The sequence below is a fragment of the Paroedura picta genome, chromosome 6 (genome assembly GCF_049243985.1).
Source record: "Paroedura picta isolate Pp20150507F chromosome 6, Ppicta_v3.0, whole genome shotgun sequence".
Taxonomy (NCBI): domain Eukaryota; kingdom Metazoa; phylum Chordata; class Lepidosauria; order Squamata; family Gekkonidae; genus Paroedura; species Paroedura picta.
The window spans coordinates 69802637-69820235 of record NC_135374.1 but is presented as its reverse complement, the minus strand read 5'-3'; the positions used below and the strand labels follow the sequence as shown (position 1 = coordinate 69820235).

Genomic DNA, 17599 nt, shown 5'->3' with positions numbered 1-17599 from the left:
CAAAGTCAAAAATAAGTCGTGGGAACAGCGTGGATTTATACACTATTTCTCACCCCAAAGGCTTACCAACTTACACTCATATCAGACCTCCATATTATAGACTTTCTTCAAACCACCTAATTCAGAGATATAATAAAATAATCCTGGAGACTTTGATGGAACTTCTATGATACTAACCAACAGTATGTGGTTTATGGTGTAATTACTATATATATTATGGTGTAGTGAATGAGCCATTATATAGTTTCATGACTGTGGCTCATCCCTTTCTGCCCTCCCTCTTACCATCTGCCTAAATTCATAGTGAGTCAAAGAATCTGCATTTCTGTCAGGTGGCCATCCAACCTCTGCTTACAAATTTCCAAAGAACGAAAATGCCTGCTCCCCTGAAGAACTCCTTTAACTCTGAGAAAATTCTTCGATATGTTTAGACAAAAGCTCTTTTGATTTAATTTCAACCTGCTGGTTCTGATCTGATATTCTGGGGTTACAGAGAACAACTGCACTCCATTCACTATGAGACAGCCCTTCAAATACCTGAAGATTCTTTGTACATGGTTCTGTTGACTGCACAGGGTATAGAGTTTCCATAGTAACCAGAATGTGAAACTAGGGTTTGAAGTTTGTTTGCAAACCAGTTATACGACACACAAATCAGTTAAATGTCCCTGCTCATGTTAATTTTAATTATTCCTAATATTGAATTTATGACTCAGTGTAAGAAAGAATTTGATTAATGTTTAAAATCTAATAAAGAGAACAACTATTGCAAAACTGATTTTGAGATATCATACCCTGTGTGTATCATTCTGCTTTTGTACTGTGGGAAGATCTCCACCAATAGGTGCCTGTCGTTTTAACTCATCTTCTTTCAACTGCAGCCATGCTAGAAGTTCCTGGAGGGAAAGGTGTAGTCGTCGCCACTGATCAGAACTGGCTTCTAGATGAGACCTGGAAAACATAGTTACAGTCTCCAAGAACTGTGGGATTATGTAAAATCTCCATACAAGTAGTCAAACACACAAGTATAATCCTACCTGGGGGGGGGGGATTCTATGTGGAATCCTGGGAGTGTGTAGGATTTGGGATGGGGAGGGACCTCAGTGAACTATAATGCTATGAGTCCACCCCCCCAAAGCAGCCATTTTCTCTAAGAGAACTGATCTCTTTAGTCTGGTGATGATATCTCGAGTTCCTTTTTCATTAATGTCCACTTTCAAATCAGTATTCTTTCTGTTGTCCCTAGTTGATTGTTCAGATTCACTGCATCAGAACCCTGCCCCCTAGGTGTGTGTAGATCTCTGTGTAAATATTAACCCTATTGAAAGAATGATAGGGGAGATTGGAACCAATGAATATATGACAAAGGGATAGGGCAGCATGTATTTACAGTTTATGTCTATAGATGAAGTTCCATTTAATTAGAGGTCTAGGATCAGCATTACTGGGAGCATGGGAGATCAGTTACTGATCACATTACTTATAAATTGCTAATCTTAATTATTGTATATAGGAGGGAGTGGAATTAGTAGTTAATAGGATCATTAGTGGGTGCGATTTAGACAGACGGGGAGTAGGAGCATAGATAGGAAGATGAAGGTAGTATAGGAATAGAGGAAAGGAAGAAAGAGGTATTGAATTTAGAAATAAAGACAACATGATTTGGAACAGTAGATGGCAAGTAATACTGTTGCAGAACAACAACAGAACAGGGAGGGGAGAGATGAAAGAAGAGGGGGATCAACTGGGCCAGGGATTCGTATAATTGGAGGGTATGGCAGATAGAGCATTGGGAGGAGATTGGATAAGAGAAGGGTCGGGAGATAAGATTGGCCAAAGAGCAATCGGCTTCAATATTCTCAGGGCCAGGTTCCCTACAACTATGCTCACACCCCCTTCTAATCTCTGCCCCACCCCAAGAAATGCTGAGACAGAGACTAGGGTAATTAGCCTGGCTCCAACATTCATGTTGTGCAATGCCAGGTTGATCAAAAACAAATCTTCAACCATGCAGGCATATTTGGGCGAGCAGAAGGTGGACTTAGCTTGTGTAACTGTGATCTGAGGGATAGAAGGCGAAACAGTCACCTTGAAAGAACTCACCCAACCCTTAGATTCTTGGTTCTCCATCAATTTTGAACTATAGGCCAGGGGAGAGGGGTAGCAGTACTGGTCCAGGAGGTTTACTACTTCAGACATTCCCAGCACCAAAGATCCCAGGCACTGAATGTGTAGACCTCAGATGGGACTTGGTCAAGACCTTCTGGAGGTGATAGCTGCTTGGGCCTTGCAGTTCCACAGACTTTTTAATTTTGGGTAACTTCAGTGTTCATGCAGAGCTGCCAGTCCGAAGGCATGGCCCAGATCTGTTGTTAACCATGGCAACACTAGGACTCTTGCAAGTTGTTACCAGTTCCATCCATTAGGCAGGCCTGATCTTTTACTCAGGGGTGGATGTGGATATGGTTGCCATTAATTACTGTGTTTCCCCGAAAATATTACACTGTCTTATATTTATTTTTCCTCAAGAAGACACACTATGGCTTATTTTCAGGCAATGTCTTGTTTAGAAAAGTCAGTGCCATCAACAAAGGTGTTTGTGTGGGGTGAGAGCGATTGGGGTGGCCAGCCCTGTGGAGGGGCGGAGTGCTGATGCTGGCAGTGCACCAGCTGGTGCCCACCCGCAGGTGCAGAGTTCTGGACCCGCATGTGGGTGCTGGCTGGCAAGCTGGTGCAGGCTCTGCCCCTCTCACCAGGAAAGCAACCCCCACAAGGGCCAGGGAAGGGAAGCGGGTGCACGGCAAGGGAAGGGGGAAAAAAGCAGGGTGGGGTAATAATGTGCCAGGTGTGCTTGGGGCTGGTGCCGGGGAGGATGCCTGGCTGGCTGCAGGACCCAAATCTTCTGCCAAACATCAGCTGGCGTGTTGCTGCTGGTCGTCCCTGGTTACAAAAAACACCCTCCTCACTGCCTCACTTCTCCTGCTCCCGTAGGCGCATGCTGGAATCTGCTGCGAGGGAGGGAGGGAGGGCGGGCGGGCAGGTGGCTCTTCCTTTTGTCTCCTCTTGGCTGGGCTTTTCTGCCCCCTTCTTTGAAGAGAGAAGAGAGAAGAGAGAAATACCCCCAAGTCAGACCGGATTCCCAGCCCCACGGCTTGGGGGTAGAGATACACAATGCTCAGTAAAAAGTCAGCCACAGCTTTACTTCTATGGCGTATATTATGCAAACACTTAGAAATCCTGCTACGGCTTATGGGTGTGTCTTATTTTCAGGGTAAGGCTTATATTGCACAAATGCTTAGAAATCTTGCTATGGCTTGTTTTATGAGTATGTCTTATTTTTGGGGAAACACAGTATGTCTCATGGTTGGACCACTGTGCTGTGAAGGCCCGGCTCCATTTCTCACCACCCCCAGTTCAAGTGGTGGGCTGATTTTTGCCCTCCCACAGAGACATGGATCTAGAAGGTTTCCTGAATATTCTGCACCATTCACCAAATGCCTCATGGCAACTCATTAGGTGACCTGGTCAGTGGCTGGTATGGCTAGATGCCGGCTGCCATCGATGAGACTGCTCTTCAACATCCTCTCCTCCCTTTCCCCAAAGAAGCTCTCTGGTAGGCTACAGAGCTACCTGAGGAGAAAAGGGAACTGAGATGGCTAGGGCATGTCTGGAGGAAGACTCATGACGAAGCTTCAAGAACATCTTATAGGATGCTTATGAAAGCCTATGAGATGGCAGTGAGGGCAACTAAACGGGAGTATTATGAAACTGCTAGCTCACACCCAGCACAATTATTTTGCTAATGTGAAAATAAATAGCTGTAGTGATATGCCACATCTGGGTCTGGTTTATGGACTTCACAAGTTAAGGATCAGGGGAGAACTGACATTTTATCAGCATCCATGGCTTGTATGTTTTGCCGGCCTGGTTTTATCACACCATGTCTGAGCTAAGGGAGACTACATTAATTCTTTCGAGTGTCTCGGGGCTATTGATCTTGAATATGGGTTTGGCAACCCATCCACATTGGCAGTGGTCACTTAAGGACCCCTAATTCATCATTATTGATGGGTGGCTTCCATCATCTGAGGTATGAGTAGAGTAGTTGCCCCTCAAAGAAGTTGAGGTGCTCTAATTGAAAATGGGGCCTGCCCTTTCCAAACAAAAAGATGTGGCTTGCCAGGGCAGCAGATACTTTGGATTTCTGCACTCCTTGCAAGGGTCATGAAATCCAGTGTACATAGACCCCTTGCTACCCCACAAATTGGACTCTCAGATATATGAACTGTACAGTAGCCCCCAAGGCCTGGGATTTTCCCTAGAGAGCAGAGAAACTGTTTCTACAGTGGATGCTGGGGCTAAGGGTTACACAGAAATTACAAAACCTGGCATGGATTACAGTGCTGGTTGGCATATGTCAGCCTCAAGTTGTTTGCAGAGAGAAGGCTCATTGGGAAGAAGGGGCAGGCAGCTACAAGTTTTGGAGCATGGAAAGTAAGCTCTGCACCCAAGGAGTGCCCCTATGAGAGCAGGTAACCCCATGGGATCAGCATGGGGACTCAAGCAAGGGGGAAGAGAGAGACCTAGGCCTCAGATTTGTGAGAGAAAGACCCTGGGAGCAGCCTGGGACTGCTAGCCATTTCTTCTCAAGCTGAAGGAGAGATAGTAGATTGCCTGTATGTTAGACTACTGGACTTTAAATATAACACTGACTGTGACTTTGGTGAGCTGTTTTCTAGTGTGAAAGGACTTCGGGCTGTGAGTGACCAAGCCATTGGGACACGTGTCCTGATGATGGGGCATTCCACTCAGCTAGCTTGTTCTGCTGTAGCCAAAACTGCTGGAGTCCCAGATGTGCAGTTGCCAGTGGAACCTAGAAGGCAGCATCCCTCAGCAATTGTAGAGAGTCTGCCTGAAAATCCACCTTTCACCCTGGCACCAAGAAATAGAGGGAGAGTGCACTGAATGCCCCCCACCTGTGTGACCTGAGAGCAATTTGCAGAGTGTCAGCAGAGTGAATTTAGGCCACTCACATACTCTTAGTCTAACCCAGGGGTAGTCAAACTGCAGCCCTCCAGATGTCCATGGACTACAATTCCCAAGAGCCCCCTGCCAGCATTGCCGGAATTGTAGTCCATGGACATCTGGAGGGCCGCAGTTTGACTACCCCTAACCTATCTCGCAGGATCATTATGAGAATAAAAATTGAGGAGAATTATGTAAGTTGTTTTGGGATCCCATTGTGTAGAAAAATGGGATATAAATGAAGTAAATACATGCTAACTGAAGATTGGGGGGTATATAAAAGGTAGGATGCTTTGTGGATAGAAGGAAAGAAGAAGCAGGGAAAGGTGAGGATGTGGGGCTGATAGGAGAGGAAGAGGAAATAGCATACAGAGGAGATACAGGGGAAAGTAAGGAATTTCCCACAATACGCCAGTGTTTTCTGTGCAACAGAGGCTGTCAAGAGGAGGAAAACAGGAAAAGTTGATGAAGGTCAGACAGAGGAAGGTTGGTTAGTGGACTGGAAGGCAAGAAGGAAACTAGAAAAGGGGAGAGGATAGGGAGGCTTTCAGGGAAGGGAAAGAGGAAATATCAGGGGAGGGTAAATATGAAGTCCCCACAAGTCCTTGTGTACCCCGCTTGTACTACATATTTACAAATAGTTTTAAGACTCCACAGTCATGATACAATACAAATAGATACAAAGAACAAAAATAGCCTCTTGTATATATTTCAAGCTAATCCTTAATGCTTCATTGTTATATTGGCAACACAGGGAAATGCAGTTTTGTTGGATTTTTTTCCTGCAACAGCTTCTCCTACTATTTTTTTTAAAAAACTGCAGGTACAGTTAGTGGCTCTAACAGTAGCTGCAGTTCATAATTTTCCCCATCAAATAATGGCTGATTTAAAGCAACCCTGTGGGGTTTTCAAAGCAACAGAAATTGAGAGGTGGTTTGCCATTGCCTGCCTCTGCATAGAGACCCGGGCATTCCTTTGAAGTCTCCCATTTAAATACTAACCAGGGCTGACCCTCCTTAGTTTCTAAGACCTGATGAGTCCGGACTAGCCTGGACTATCCAGGCCAAAGCCTGAATGATAAGTACTTATTGTCTGACGAAGGGTGCTTGCACTCAAAAGCTCATGCCCTGAATAAATCTTTGTTAGTCTTAAAGGTGCTACTGGACTCTGATTTTATTGTGCTACTTCAGACCAACACAGCTACCCATTTGTATCTATACTTATTGACAATCAGCATCCTGAGATAGCATCTTTGCTACATTGTCATTATCTTCTTAACTATACATTATGTCATCATTTTGATTATGGCAATCATACCTAGCAGTATTATTAAAAGAGTACACTTCAGAGGAAAAATGGATGTTGATTAAGACTAAAACTATTTTTATACATGCTCATTCTTAAATTACCACAACACAAAGAAATACTTGCTTTACTGCAACAGAGCAGCATGACTACCTCTTTTAAATGACTGACAACCTGTGCGCTTTAGCACCCTCTGGTTTAGGCCTACCTAATACTGAGAGATTTTTTTCGAAGTTCACTCCATCTGAAGTTCATGTTATCCAGGCGTCTCTGCAGCAAGGTTGCATCATCGGAACCCTCCAGAGACTTCAGGATTTTCTGTCCATTTTCATCCAGGCTGTGGTAGATGTCAGTATGCGTTTCAATTTCTTTCTGGAGTTCCTATGATGAAATAGATGCATGAAATACTGTCAGAGAAATACCAGAGATAAGTCAAAAGAGGATCATGATAATTATTATAAAAATAAAGATGTATACCGATATTGTGATTTCTTAAAAGATCTTACCTGAATTAATTAAATCCCAGAGTTTATTCAATTTGTGAAACACAAGTGGGAATAACAATGCTAGTTCTTTATTACCAGTAATATAGAATGATTGGGCACATCATTCATATAGAATCCCTTTCCCAACCCAAAATAATTAAATTGAATATTTGAAACAGATTTTTCAAATCCATTATTGTTGTTCATTCCTAAAGAAAAAGTAACTATGCTTTATACCACAGAGAGGGTACTGTCCTTCCTCATATCTGATAAAACAATGCGTTTATATAAGCACAGTTTTGTTAGAGAATGTACATTAAAATATTAAACATTATTATTAGGATCTGATATGTAGCAAAATGACACAGATTGGTTAAGTTACAATACTTGTGATAATTAAAAATCCCTCAGGATCCCAGTCAAATCTGACCTTTACATGGTAAGTCTTCCTATGTAACATTTCAGCTTGAAACAGAAGCTTCAGCACTGGTCTTGCCACATAGAAATCCCAGGAAAACTAAGCTACTATAACAGCAGAGCTTTAAAATGTCAAGTTCCATTACATTCCATTGACTGAATGCATTTCAGAGCACAGGCCTCAACAGTCAATAGTAATAAACAGCTACTTTGTACTGTGTAAAAATATCAGTCAGGGCCATGGTTGTGGGAGGAACCACGAGTACCCAGAATACACAACTGGCGGCTTATATTAAACAGCCGACTTTTCTTATCACTTTCAAATTGCAGGCCAGAAACTTTTAAAATTCATTTTTCCTCTCATTTTTCATCAACCATCCATTGCCAAAGGAACATTCTTTAGAGAGCTAGCTGCCTGGTACTAGCATTCCTATCTGCCTACACACTGAATAGTGTCTTTGTATATTATCTGCCCCACTCTTCATAATTAAAAAAATATGCTTCAGCTCCACAAATGTATAGATTTATTTTAGGGATGAAAAGCACTTGCTCATTAAGATTATCATAACTATTACTTCAGGTTAGAGCAAGAAGAGATGGGGGTTAGAATTTCAAGCTGCTGGCAGGTCACTAATTGATCCTGGACTTACAGTATTCTGCAGCACTCTGTCTGAGATACAGGGAGCTTAAAGCTGCTTCTTTGGTATGGAATCAACATATTATAATTGGAATACCCTCTAAGATTATGTAAGAGGTATAAACCCATAGTAAGCTAAAAGCTGTCAGTGGACTCCTTGCCAGTGAAGACCAAATAAAAATGCCCCTTGTATTTATGGTGATGATGATGTTATCTGTTCAGTCATGTTCAACCCTCGGCGATTCTATAGGAAAGTTTTCTCCATTGGTATTTGTACTTGTAAGTAATTTGTACTTGTATTAAACTACATGCATTGAAGACTGGTTGTCAACTCTAAGTTTGGAAATTTTGGGGTGGAGGGTGAGTTTGGGGGATAAAATGGATCATGGGGGGTATAATGCCATTCAGTCTTCCCTTCCAAGCAGCCATTTTCTCCAAGGGAACTGATAACTAGTCTGGAGATCAGTTTTAATTTCAGGATATTTCCAGTCCCCACTAGGAGATTGGCAACCCTAACTGTAGAAGTGACCCAGGCTAATGACCCAGTGGTCAGAGGAACCATAGGATTTCAAGCTAACACGGCATGCCCATACTTTTGCATCACATTAAATTTATTTCGTCTTTAATATCTGTGATAACGTTTTCACTCAGAGTTCCTATATCCCTTCAAAACCTCTGTCCCAAAGATTCAGAATTACAGAAAGGTTTCCCAGTTACAGTTTGTGACCTGTCCTACCTCTAACTAAATACAGAGAGAGCCATAACCATTTCAACATACCAGGTCCTCTCTCTCACTCACAGAGACACTACTAAACAGGGTAGCCCAGTCCTGTTTAATAATCACCCCTCACATAGATGCTGAACAGAGATATCGATGTTGGGGACTCAAACACTGCTTCATCTGCACAATGCCACCATTGACTCATCTCCACATACATGCATTTATAGATTATCCAAGCTCTTAGCTTCTTCCAAACCCATTGTGATAGGGCACAAAGCCACACCATCCCCTGTGTATGCACAGGGGTGGAGCTCTCCCAGCTAACGCCGACTGCCCTGGCACAATGGCCCCACGCATGCAACATGGGGCCGGAAGCACCATGAGCACTTTTAAGTGGCAGCGGCAGAGATCAGGGTCATGGGGCCCAACTGCATGACGGTGGGAAGCAGCATGCTGCTCTCCCACCATGGTGAGGGCGGGGGGACACCCATCAGTTCTGCAGAGCTGCGGAACCAGCAGGGGTGAGAGGCATCCCTACAGGGACACCGTCCTCTGATTATGTACAGGGCTACCCCAACCTAGCCCTCACCTGCACCCCTGGGAGACCCAGGCCTCCAAAAGAATCCACTTTTTGTTAATGTGGGTCTTCTGAGGGCCTGGGTTGGAGCAGTCCTAGAATGGTGGCAACATAATGCATAATCGGGGATTTTCCTCGAAGCCCTGCCATCATCATGGGCATTTTGGCCCGTGCATAATGGGTCTGAGTGTCGTTCCCCCCTGAAATCATCAATATCCAGCACAGGGGTTTATACAAAGAAATTAACTTGTATGTATGATTTGAACATAATGTTGAAGTAAATCAGGAAAAGGTTACAGCATATCTTTTGAGTTGACATTTTGACCTATTACATGGAGGCATTTGGATTTCTTCATTACAATCTGGCCTTTTCCCAGTCAGCATTATGTTGTGATTCTGGCACAGCTTCACTCAGTCGGATTCATTGCCTAGTGCCCCAATGGCTGTTTGCAGTTCTTCCTCCTTGCCAATATTCCATCAGCTCCCATTGGCTGCTCTTAGGGAAAGGTGGGACCTAAACTATTGGAGATTTGAATTGAGCAGAACCTTTGCTCTGAGTTTTAAAAGTTTTTTTCTCTCTCTGGGCAGAGAGCATTCAAGAAGGGGGAAGTCAGCTGAGTTGCTTTCCAGACTTACCTGAGCTTACCTTTGTACACATGCTAATATAGATCTGGCAGGGTGAGTGAAGCTTTTCCCCTTCTTCAAGAAGGGAAGAGAGATTTGGAAGACTTTAGAAACAAAAAATCTCCAGGAGAAGCTTTTCTGATCTGGCCTGATTCTGCACTTACTTTCTTTATTCCATTGTGGATCTTACTGAATTCAGATTGATTTGAACTCTGGTCGTCCTCTATCCCCCTGCCCCCTTGAAACAAAAAGTGTTCTGCATGTGATTAGGGAAACTCAGAAGGGAGGAGGAGAGCCAAGCACAGCAGGAGCCTCTTTCTTTCTTTTCTTGAATGGGGGTGGGGGGGGGGATTGGAGACAGCAGAGGAGAAGAAGTAAATCCAAGAGGAAAATCTCTGCTGAAAGAAGTTAGGGCTTCTGGAGCTCTGGCTGAGAGAAGTTAGGGCTTCCCCTTTAAGGGAAGCCTTGCAACCTGAGAACTGATGCCATGGCCAATCAGAGCTTTTCTACAGCATTGGAGGCTCAGCAGAAAGTTATTTCAGGGAAAGCAGAGCTGCATGCTTACTCATGCAGATTTTTCAAATCCACTCCAGAATAGTGCGGGGAAAGGCAGGGTCACTCTGGATCAATTATGCTTGTTGCAGATGGAAAATTTTAATCACCCAAAATCAAAATGGAAATCACATTCAGTGTAGATGGCAGGGATTGAATCGACCTGGGATTGGAATAAAAGCTCCATGCAGATTCATCCCAGTGAGTGGGGAAAAGAGAAGTGATAAAGTCAGGGGACTAAAGAAGAAGGCCTCTTTTATGCCAAGTCCATCAGTGCAGGCAAAACTCTTGAGGACTGGAGAAAGCAGCCATTAGCCATGTGTTGGCCTGGACAGCTGAAGGAAGCTTCTAGGTCATAGAAACCGTAGAGATCTGAAACTTCCTAAGCTTAGGGCTCAGTCTTATATTTGAACAACTGATATGACATGTATAGAGAGATTGACAGAAAAATTATGTTTTACCCATTTCTTTTGAATCCCTTGCTCAATCAGGTGTAGTACTAAAAGTATGCTTGTGAACATTTTCTTTCAAATAAATACTTCATAACATTTGGAGGGCCTTATCCCACTGCCCATTTGTATCTCAGGGGGAGTGTTTCACCTTCAGCTACAGTCCTCTTGCTTCCAGTAGGCCCAGAAGTCTCCAAGTCTGTAAGGGGGAGGCAACCTTTTCATGGTTCTTTGGATCCAGCAGAGCTCTGCCAGGCTTTTTCAGTACAGTCAGTGGGCTAGCTGCAGAATGATTGGAAGCCACAGGTCTGTCAGCACTGACAGCAGCTCATACCACCGACCAGTCTCTGATGCTTGTAGCATCAGGTGGAAGAAGCCTGTCACAACTGTCTCCCCACACTTTCTAAAACAAGCAATGGAGCCCTTCCTTGAGGTCTTTCCAAGTTCCATACCAACACGGTAAGAGACTCCAAGACAGTAAGTCTAGGCTTGGACCTGGTAGATCTTCGCTGGGCTTTTCCTGTGCAGTCAGGTTCTGACTGCGGAATAAATCTAATATTTAGGCATGCCAGCACTAACTATAGAGGCAATTGCCATTGGCTTGTAGTTAATCCTCACTGCTTGGCAAAAGCAGAGACAGAGTGACTCAGAGCTCTGAGTCCACATTAACACCTGAATCCCAGCAGTGCATAGGTGTTCATAATCAGAAGTGAATGATGAATGTGTTTTGTTCTTAATAAGTTCCCTGCCTCTCTATCCACCAACAAGGGAGAGGCTGAGGAGCTGAGCTGATAAATAGTATTCTGTTTCCATACAGCAGAATGGTTACTGTTATTGTTACTCGGCTGTGCCTGTTAAGTTTTGGAGTGCTCCTGTTGGTATTTCCAAGGCTGAATTCAGCCCCCATCCCACCCTCCTGTTGATTTATAGTTTTGCAAACAGGTTAACTGAGTGGAGATTCTCTGGATATGTATCTCTTCATGAACTGCCACATATCATCAATGTCTGTGGAATGTTTGTGTCAGTCACCCTTCCACAAACATTGTTTCATAAATCACAAACTGCCCAAAATTCAAGATGAACTTTACTCCGTGAGGCTGTTCATGCCCATTCCTATTTATGGATCAATTCTGAAGAAAATCAGAGGTTGTATGTGCAAAACAGCAATCCAACACAAACATTCACAAGGAATAAAATATTTTTGTAATAATCATTTGAGTTTTTCTACTTTATCAAGTAGAAAAGCCACAAAAAAATAAAGGTAAAGGTAAAGGTATCCCCTGTGCAAGCACCGGGTCATGTCTGACCCTTTCATGGCAGACTCAATACAGGGTGGTTTGCCAGTGCCTTCCCCAGTCATTACCGTTTACCCCCCAGCAAGCTGGGTACTCATTTTACTGACCTCGGAAGGATGGAAGGCTGAGTCAACCTTGAGCCGGCTGCTGGAATCGAACTCGCAACCTCATGGGCAGACAGCTTCAGACAGCATGTCGCTGCCTTACCACTCTGCGCCACAAGAGGCTCTTAAGAAAAACATATTACCATTGAAATTTATTTATATTTTGTTCTTTGTAAAGTTCATCAGCAGAACATTGAGAAGAGTGTCTTATCACAAAAGCATTCAACAGCAATCTCCATAATGATAAAAATTTTCACATCAAATTTTAAATATAATTAAGGGGCAGATATTATGTGTTAAAAGCATTTTTGTGAAATGGCTATACATCATTATGTCATCAAGTCTTCTCTTCAAGTAGTTTATGGCATGACCCCAATTCCAGACTGGTATGATTACATTGCTGAATTTCCTGTTAATGACTAGATGAGAAAGACAGATAAAATTGTATCTCGCTCCTGGGGAGATAAGCCTCTGAATATTGTTACAATGTTTCCAAGATTCTAACCCAATTATATAAGATAACAAAGGATGAGATGCATATACTTAAAGTAGCACATGAGCATGTGAAAGCTAAAAGAGATTGACTTTCAAAAATCTTCTCTGAGAATCTTAGATAGTGACATCTGGAATACAGATTTAAGAGGAAAGAGAAAAGAAATTGATGGAAAACTGTACTAATACAGTGGTATTTCCTTAAAACACATATCACCTGAGTATCTCATTCCTATTCTTCATTCCAGAGCTAGAATTCTTATGGTACTTTTGAGAGATACCATCTCCACTTTCATTCTTTAACCCCTCTGGCTACAAAATTAATGTCTGGGATCATATATGATTGCTGCCTGCCACATGTATACCATCCCCATACATCCATAATTATTAATGCATTGACAGAACACAGTCATGAAAAGAAGCAGAAACTAGTTGATATGGCTGGGAATCAGGAAAACTATTTCAATTTTCTAATTTAGGAGACGTTTATGGTTGTGTGTAAATACAACTTAAGCATATAATAGTGTTTGAAGTCCCTAATAATATAGTTCTCAGATAATTAAGACAGGTTTGATAGTTCATAGTCATATTTCGGAACATTCTGGTAGTTCTATAAAACATGCAAATTCTCATCCATGCATTAAATTTAGCAGGAATATCACCACTGTTATATAATTCTTCACCATCATGCTCATCATGTGATACCAGTGGATGGTTGATGGTTTTGAAGTGAGCTACTGTATTTGCTGGCGTATAAGACTACTTTTCCCCCCTGAAAAATATGCGTCCAAGTGGGGGGGGGGTCGTCCTATAGGCCGGGTGCACTTCAGTTGGGATAGACATAGCTGCCCATAGTGGCCTCCTGATGCCCGGCCACCTCATTCTACATACCATCCAGTATCGCGCGGTATCCAGCGCGGCCACGGAGGGTCATCAGCGTGGCTGTGGCAAGCATCAGCAGCGAGACAGGGATGCCAGCCTTTTCAGCGTGACCGGCCTGTTCTGCTCGGTGGGAAGCAGCGGCGCTCCAGCCCGCCCCTTGTCTCCGCAGAGCTCGCACATGCGCACTTGCGCACTAGTGCCAGTCACAGGGAGATGCAGGGGTGGGCCAGGTATACAAACTCTATATTTTGAGTGGAAATGTTGGGGCTCGTCTTATAATCCCAGTCGTCTTATACACCAACAAATACGGTATCTCATAAATGAATATGAGATTATCTGGAGAGCCAGACATTTAAGGAATATCTGTTTACCAGGAACAAAATGAGCAGACTCAACTTGCATTGACATACAAACCATACAGAACACTTACAATCCACAAAGTACCCGCACACCATTCAATGGATTTACACTGATAGCTCTAAAAAAACACTAAATACGAATTTTTATTCAGACCTAGTGATTTATTCTTGCTATTTGATTGAGCAGATTTCTGCATCAGGATTAAGATATGGCTGAGGTACTACTGTAACAGGACGGGTTGACTACACAGATATTTGATGGAGGGTTTTTGACTCTTGAAAGCTTAAACCCTGAAAACATGTTGGTCTCTAAGGTACTACTGGAGCTGAATCTAAATCTACTAGTGATTGACTTGAATCCATTCATTTTAGTTATGATTGTCATGCAGTGTTTATTTTCTCTGACAGTAAATAACTAGAATGACTGCACAGCAACTAGAGAGACTATTTTAGTGTGGATAGGAGAGGACTGTAAACTCCCAAAGCAGCTCTGGGCCAGGAACCATGCTTTAGGGTCACCTCCCTGACTTCTTAAGCTGTATGGGGCAGTGGAAATGCTTGATGTAGAGATTAAGAGTGACAACTTCTAATTTGGTGAGCCAGGTTTGATTCTCTGCACTTATACATGCAGCCAGATGGGTGACCTTGGGCTTGTCACAGACCTGATAAAGCTGTTCTCACAGAGCATTCCTATCAGGGCTCTCTCAGACTCACCTATTGTACTAGGTGTCTCTTGTGGGGAGAGGAAAGGGAAGGTGATTGTAAGCAACTTTCAAACTCCTTCTGGTAGAGAAGAACAGCATATAAAAACCAATTATCCTTCTTTATTATTAAAGTGGAAAAATTAAGTTAAAACTATAGAATATTGGAAAAAGAAGAGTTGGTTTGAGCCTTCGGGGAGGGCGGTATATAAATGTGAAAATAAATAAATAAATAAATAAATAAATAAATAAATAAATAAATAAATAAATAAATAAATAAATAAATAAATACCCTGCTTTTTGCTACTAGGAAGTATCTCAAAGCAACTTACAATCACTTTCTTTTCATTTCCTCACAACAGACACCCTGTGAGGATGAGAGAGCTCTGAGAGAGACTAATCTGGGATAATAGCACTATCAGTACTGTGACTAGCCCAAGGTCACCCAGCTGGCTGCATGCAGAGGACCAAGGAACCAAAACTCAGCTCACAAGTTTAGAAGCTGCCACTCTTAATCACTACATCAAACTCATTTCCCTCCACTGGAACCAATACTGTTAAGAATACAGAGCTAAATGGACAAAGGCAAGATGACACAGTGTACAAATATAGTGTACAAATAAATGTGTGAATGTGTGTATATATATATGCCAGTGTGTATCTAGATTGTCTGCGTTAACACATTTTCACAGTATTTTATTTAAATGCTTACAGAAACTAGAGATGTGAACCCCCTAGCCACCAAATGTGAGAAAAATCAGATTGGAGTAATATTTTAAAAACTCCTATGAAATATTTTCTTTTTTAAGAAGACTGAAAAACTTTTAAAGACAAGGTGGGCATGCTGTAGAATAGACATATATAGCTATTAAATCCAAGATACATTTCTGACCAAAAGGATTCCAAATCTTCATGAGGGGAGTATGTAGGGTTTCATTGCTTCTTAGCAGCATGCCTTCTGTTAACCTTTTGATATAACATGGTTGACCTTTTCACATTTTCTCAAACCCCTGTGACACATTTACCCACAGACTAGGTAAAAAATAATTCACTGTCCTAACTTGCAGAAGGGAGAAAAAAGATTAGACAGATGTGGGGAAGAAACTGCACCAATGGCCCAGAGGGAAATGGAAAGTTTCATTAAGAGGTCTCTCTAGCCAAAAAGCTCAAATTACGGTACATATTCTTAGATAGCAAAGGGATCCATCAGCTTGGAATTTTCTCTCAAATATTGGGTATAATTGCATTTTTGCACATACAACACTAAAGCATTCATAACTATTACATTCCATAAATATGTCAAACGTTGCAGTTTTATATGATAAATAAGTTATAAATGACACATTTTATATTGTTAAGCAGTAAAGTAAGTTAGTTTGGTATGACAGTAAGCATCTTTAAACCGCTCCTGCGGCTGGGAGAAGCCCTCGCCATGCTCCGGCCTTGGCTGCGTCCCTCTCCGGCTTCTCCCGCCCGCAGGAGTGGCCTGGAGAAGCCCCGGCCATGCTCCGGGGTGGGGGGGCGCCTCTCAGGCTTCTCCCGGCCGCTCCTGCGGCCGGCAGAAGTCTGGCCATGCTCCGGGGTCGGGGGCCCGATCTCTACCCGTCCCACCCCCTGGGAAGCCTTCGTCCTGCGAAGGCTTCCCCGGGGACGGGGGCCTAGCGCCCATTTTATTTCAGAATAAAATGGGCTTTATTTCTAGTTTCTATTTCAACTCCCCCCCCCCCAAGTCTGTTTTTATTCTGGATAAGTTCAGTGTACTGTTCCCATTTTCTTCTGTTCAGTTTGTTAATTTTAATGTTGCTCTTTTAGCATCTCTTGTTTTGAATCTTGAATCTTCTGGAACAGATCTCTTGTTCTTCCCTTATCAAGCTGCTCTATACTAACTCTGGCCATCGGTCCATCAAGGTCAATAATATCTACTCAAATAGGCAGTGGCTCTTCAGGATCTCAGCTTAGGTTAGCACTGTAAATCCCTCAGGATTTTTAAAAAGGCTTTAAGAAGGATATAACAACGACTAGCCTTTGAGTACTTGAATATTGTGTGAATATCTGCAATTAATGTAATAAAACATAATAAAATTATGTTTAAATGTAATAATAAATTTTTTATAGTTTCAGTACTAGGGAAATTTCTTGTTGAATTTCATCATGTGCTGCACTACAGGATAAATTAGCATACTGCAGCTCATTATGAAAGGTTTTCCCTTTAACCCAAAGGCACATTCAAGAAAGTCCACACCAGCTGCCATCTCATTAAGAACAGAACTGTTCTACACCAATTTCATGCCATTAAAAGCATTTGCCCTTAGTTAAATCACAGCAGTTTCTCATAAGAGCTTAGGAAATTGGTCCATATTTTATTAAAGTTTAGGGAAGTTGAGGACATTTAGAACTTTGCAGGAGTGTGCAGCTGCTGAACTTCTGAATGTACTCGGAACCAGGTGATCAACTCTAATGTCAATGTAAACCCAGGGAAAATTTAAATTTAGATGTTTGGCTCATAAGTTTCTTGGCAAAATTATTCTGCTAGGTGGTTTACCTACTTTCTCCATTGAATACTATGACACAATGCTCTTGAGCAGCAGAAATAGTAATAACTTAAAATGATGAAAGGACTAAAAAATAGCTGCAGATAAAGTTTTTATATATGCAGATACCCCTTTTAGCTGAAGTCCAATTTAAATCTTACATTAATCACAGAGAACCAAGCCCTGATTTCCATGGATTTTTTGTGCAAAATACCCAATATACAATAGAGGGCATTCACAAGCCTCAAGAAACTGAAATCCAAGTCCTAAGTTACAGAGTTTATCCAAATAGAGGCACCAAATAAAAGAAGGGGAATAACTTTTAAATTAAAGGCCAGAATAGCACCCAGTATGTATCTTCCATTGTTAGAATGAAGGACTTTAGAATTGTTCCTGCACTCAGTCTAGCTCTATTAAGTGCCAATCTATGCTGCATGCTCCAA

General features: G+C 42.4%; 1 protein-coding gene across 19 annotated transcripts in view; it reads right to left on the bottom strand.

Annotated features, from left to right (window-relative positions):
* DMD (dystrophin) overlaps window positions 1–17599 on the bottom strand; it is a 1311735-nt gene that overhangs the window by 212693 nt on the left and 1081443 nt on the right. For 18 of the 19 annotated variants that reach the window (XM_077342956.1, XM_077342959.1, XM_077342965.1 and 15 more), the window contains 2 exons: window positions 6539–6711; window positions 795–951 (listed from right to left, as the gene is read on the bottom strand). In XM_077342956.1, the coding sequence (XP_077199071.1) occupies window positions 795–951; window positions 6539–6711 (330 nt within the window). Of the gene's footprint in view, window positions 1–794; window positions 952–6538; window positions 6712–7245; window positions 7363–17599 lie in introns of those variants that run through there. The other variant, XM_077342973.1, reaches the window with a different exon arrangement.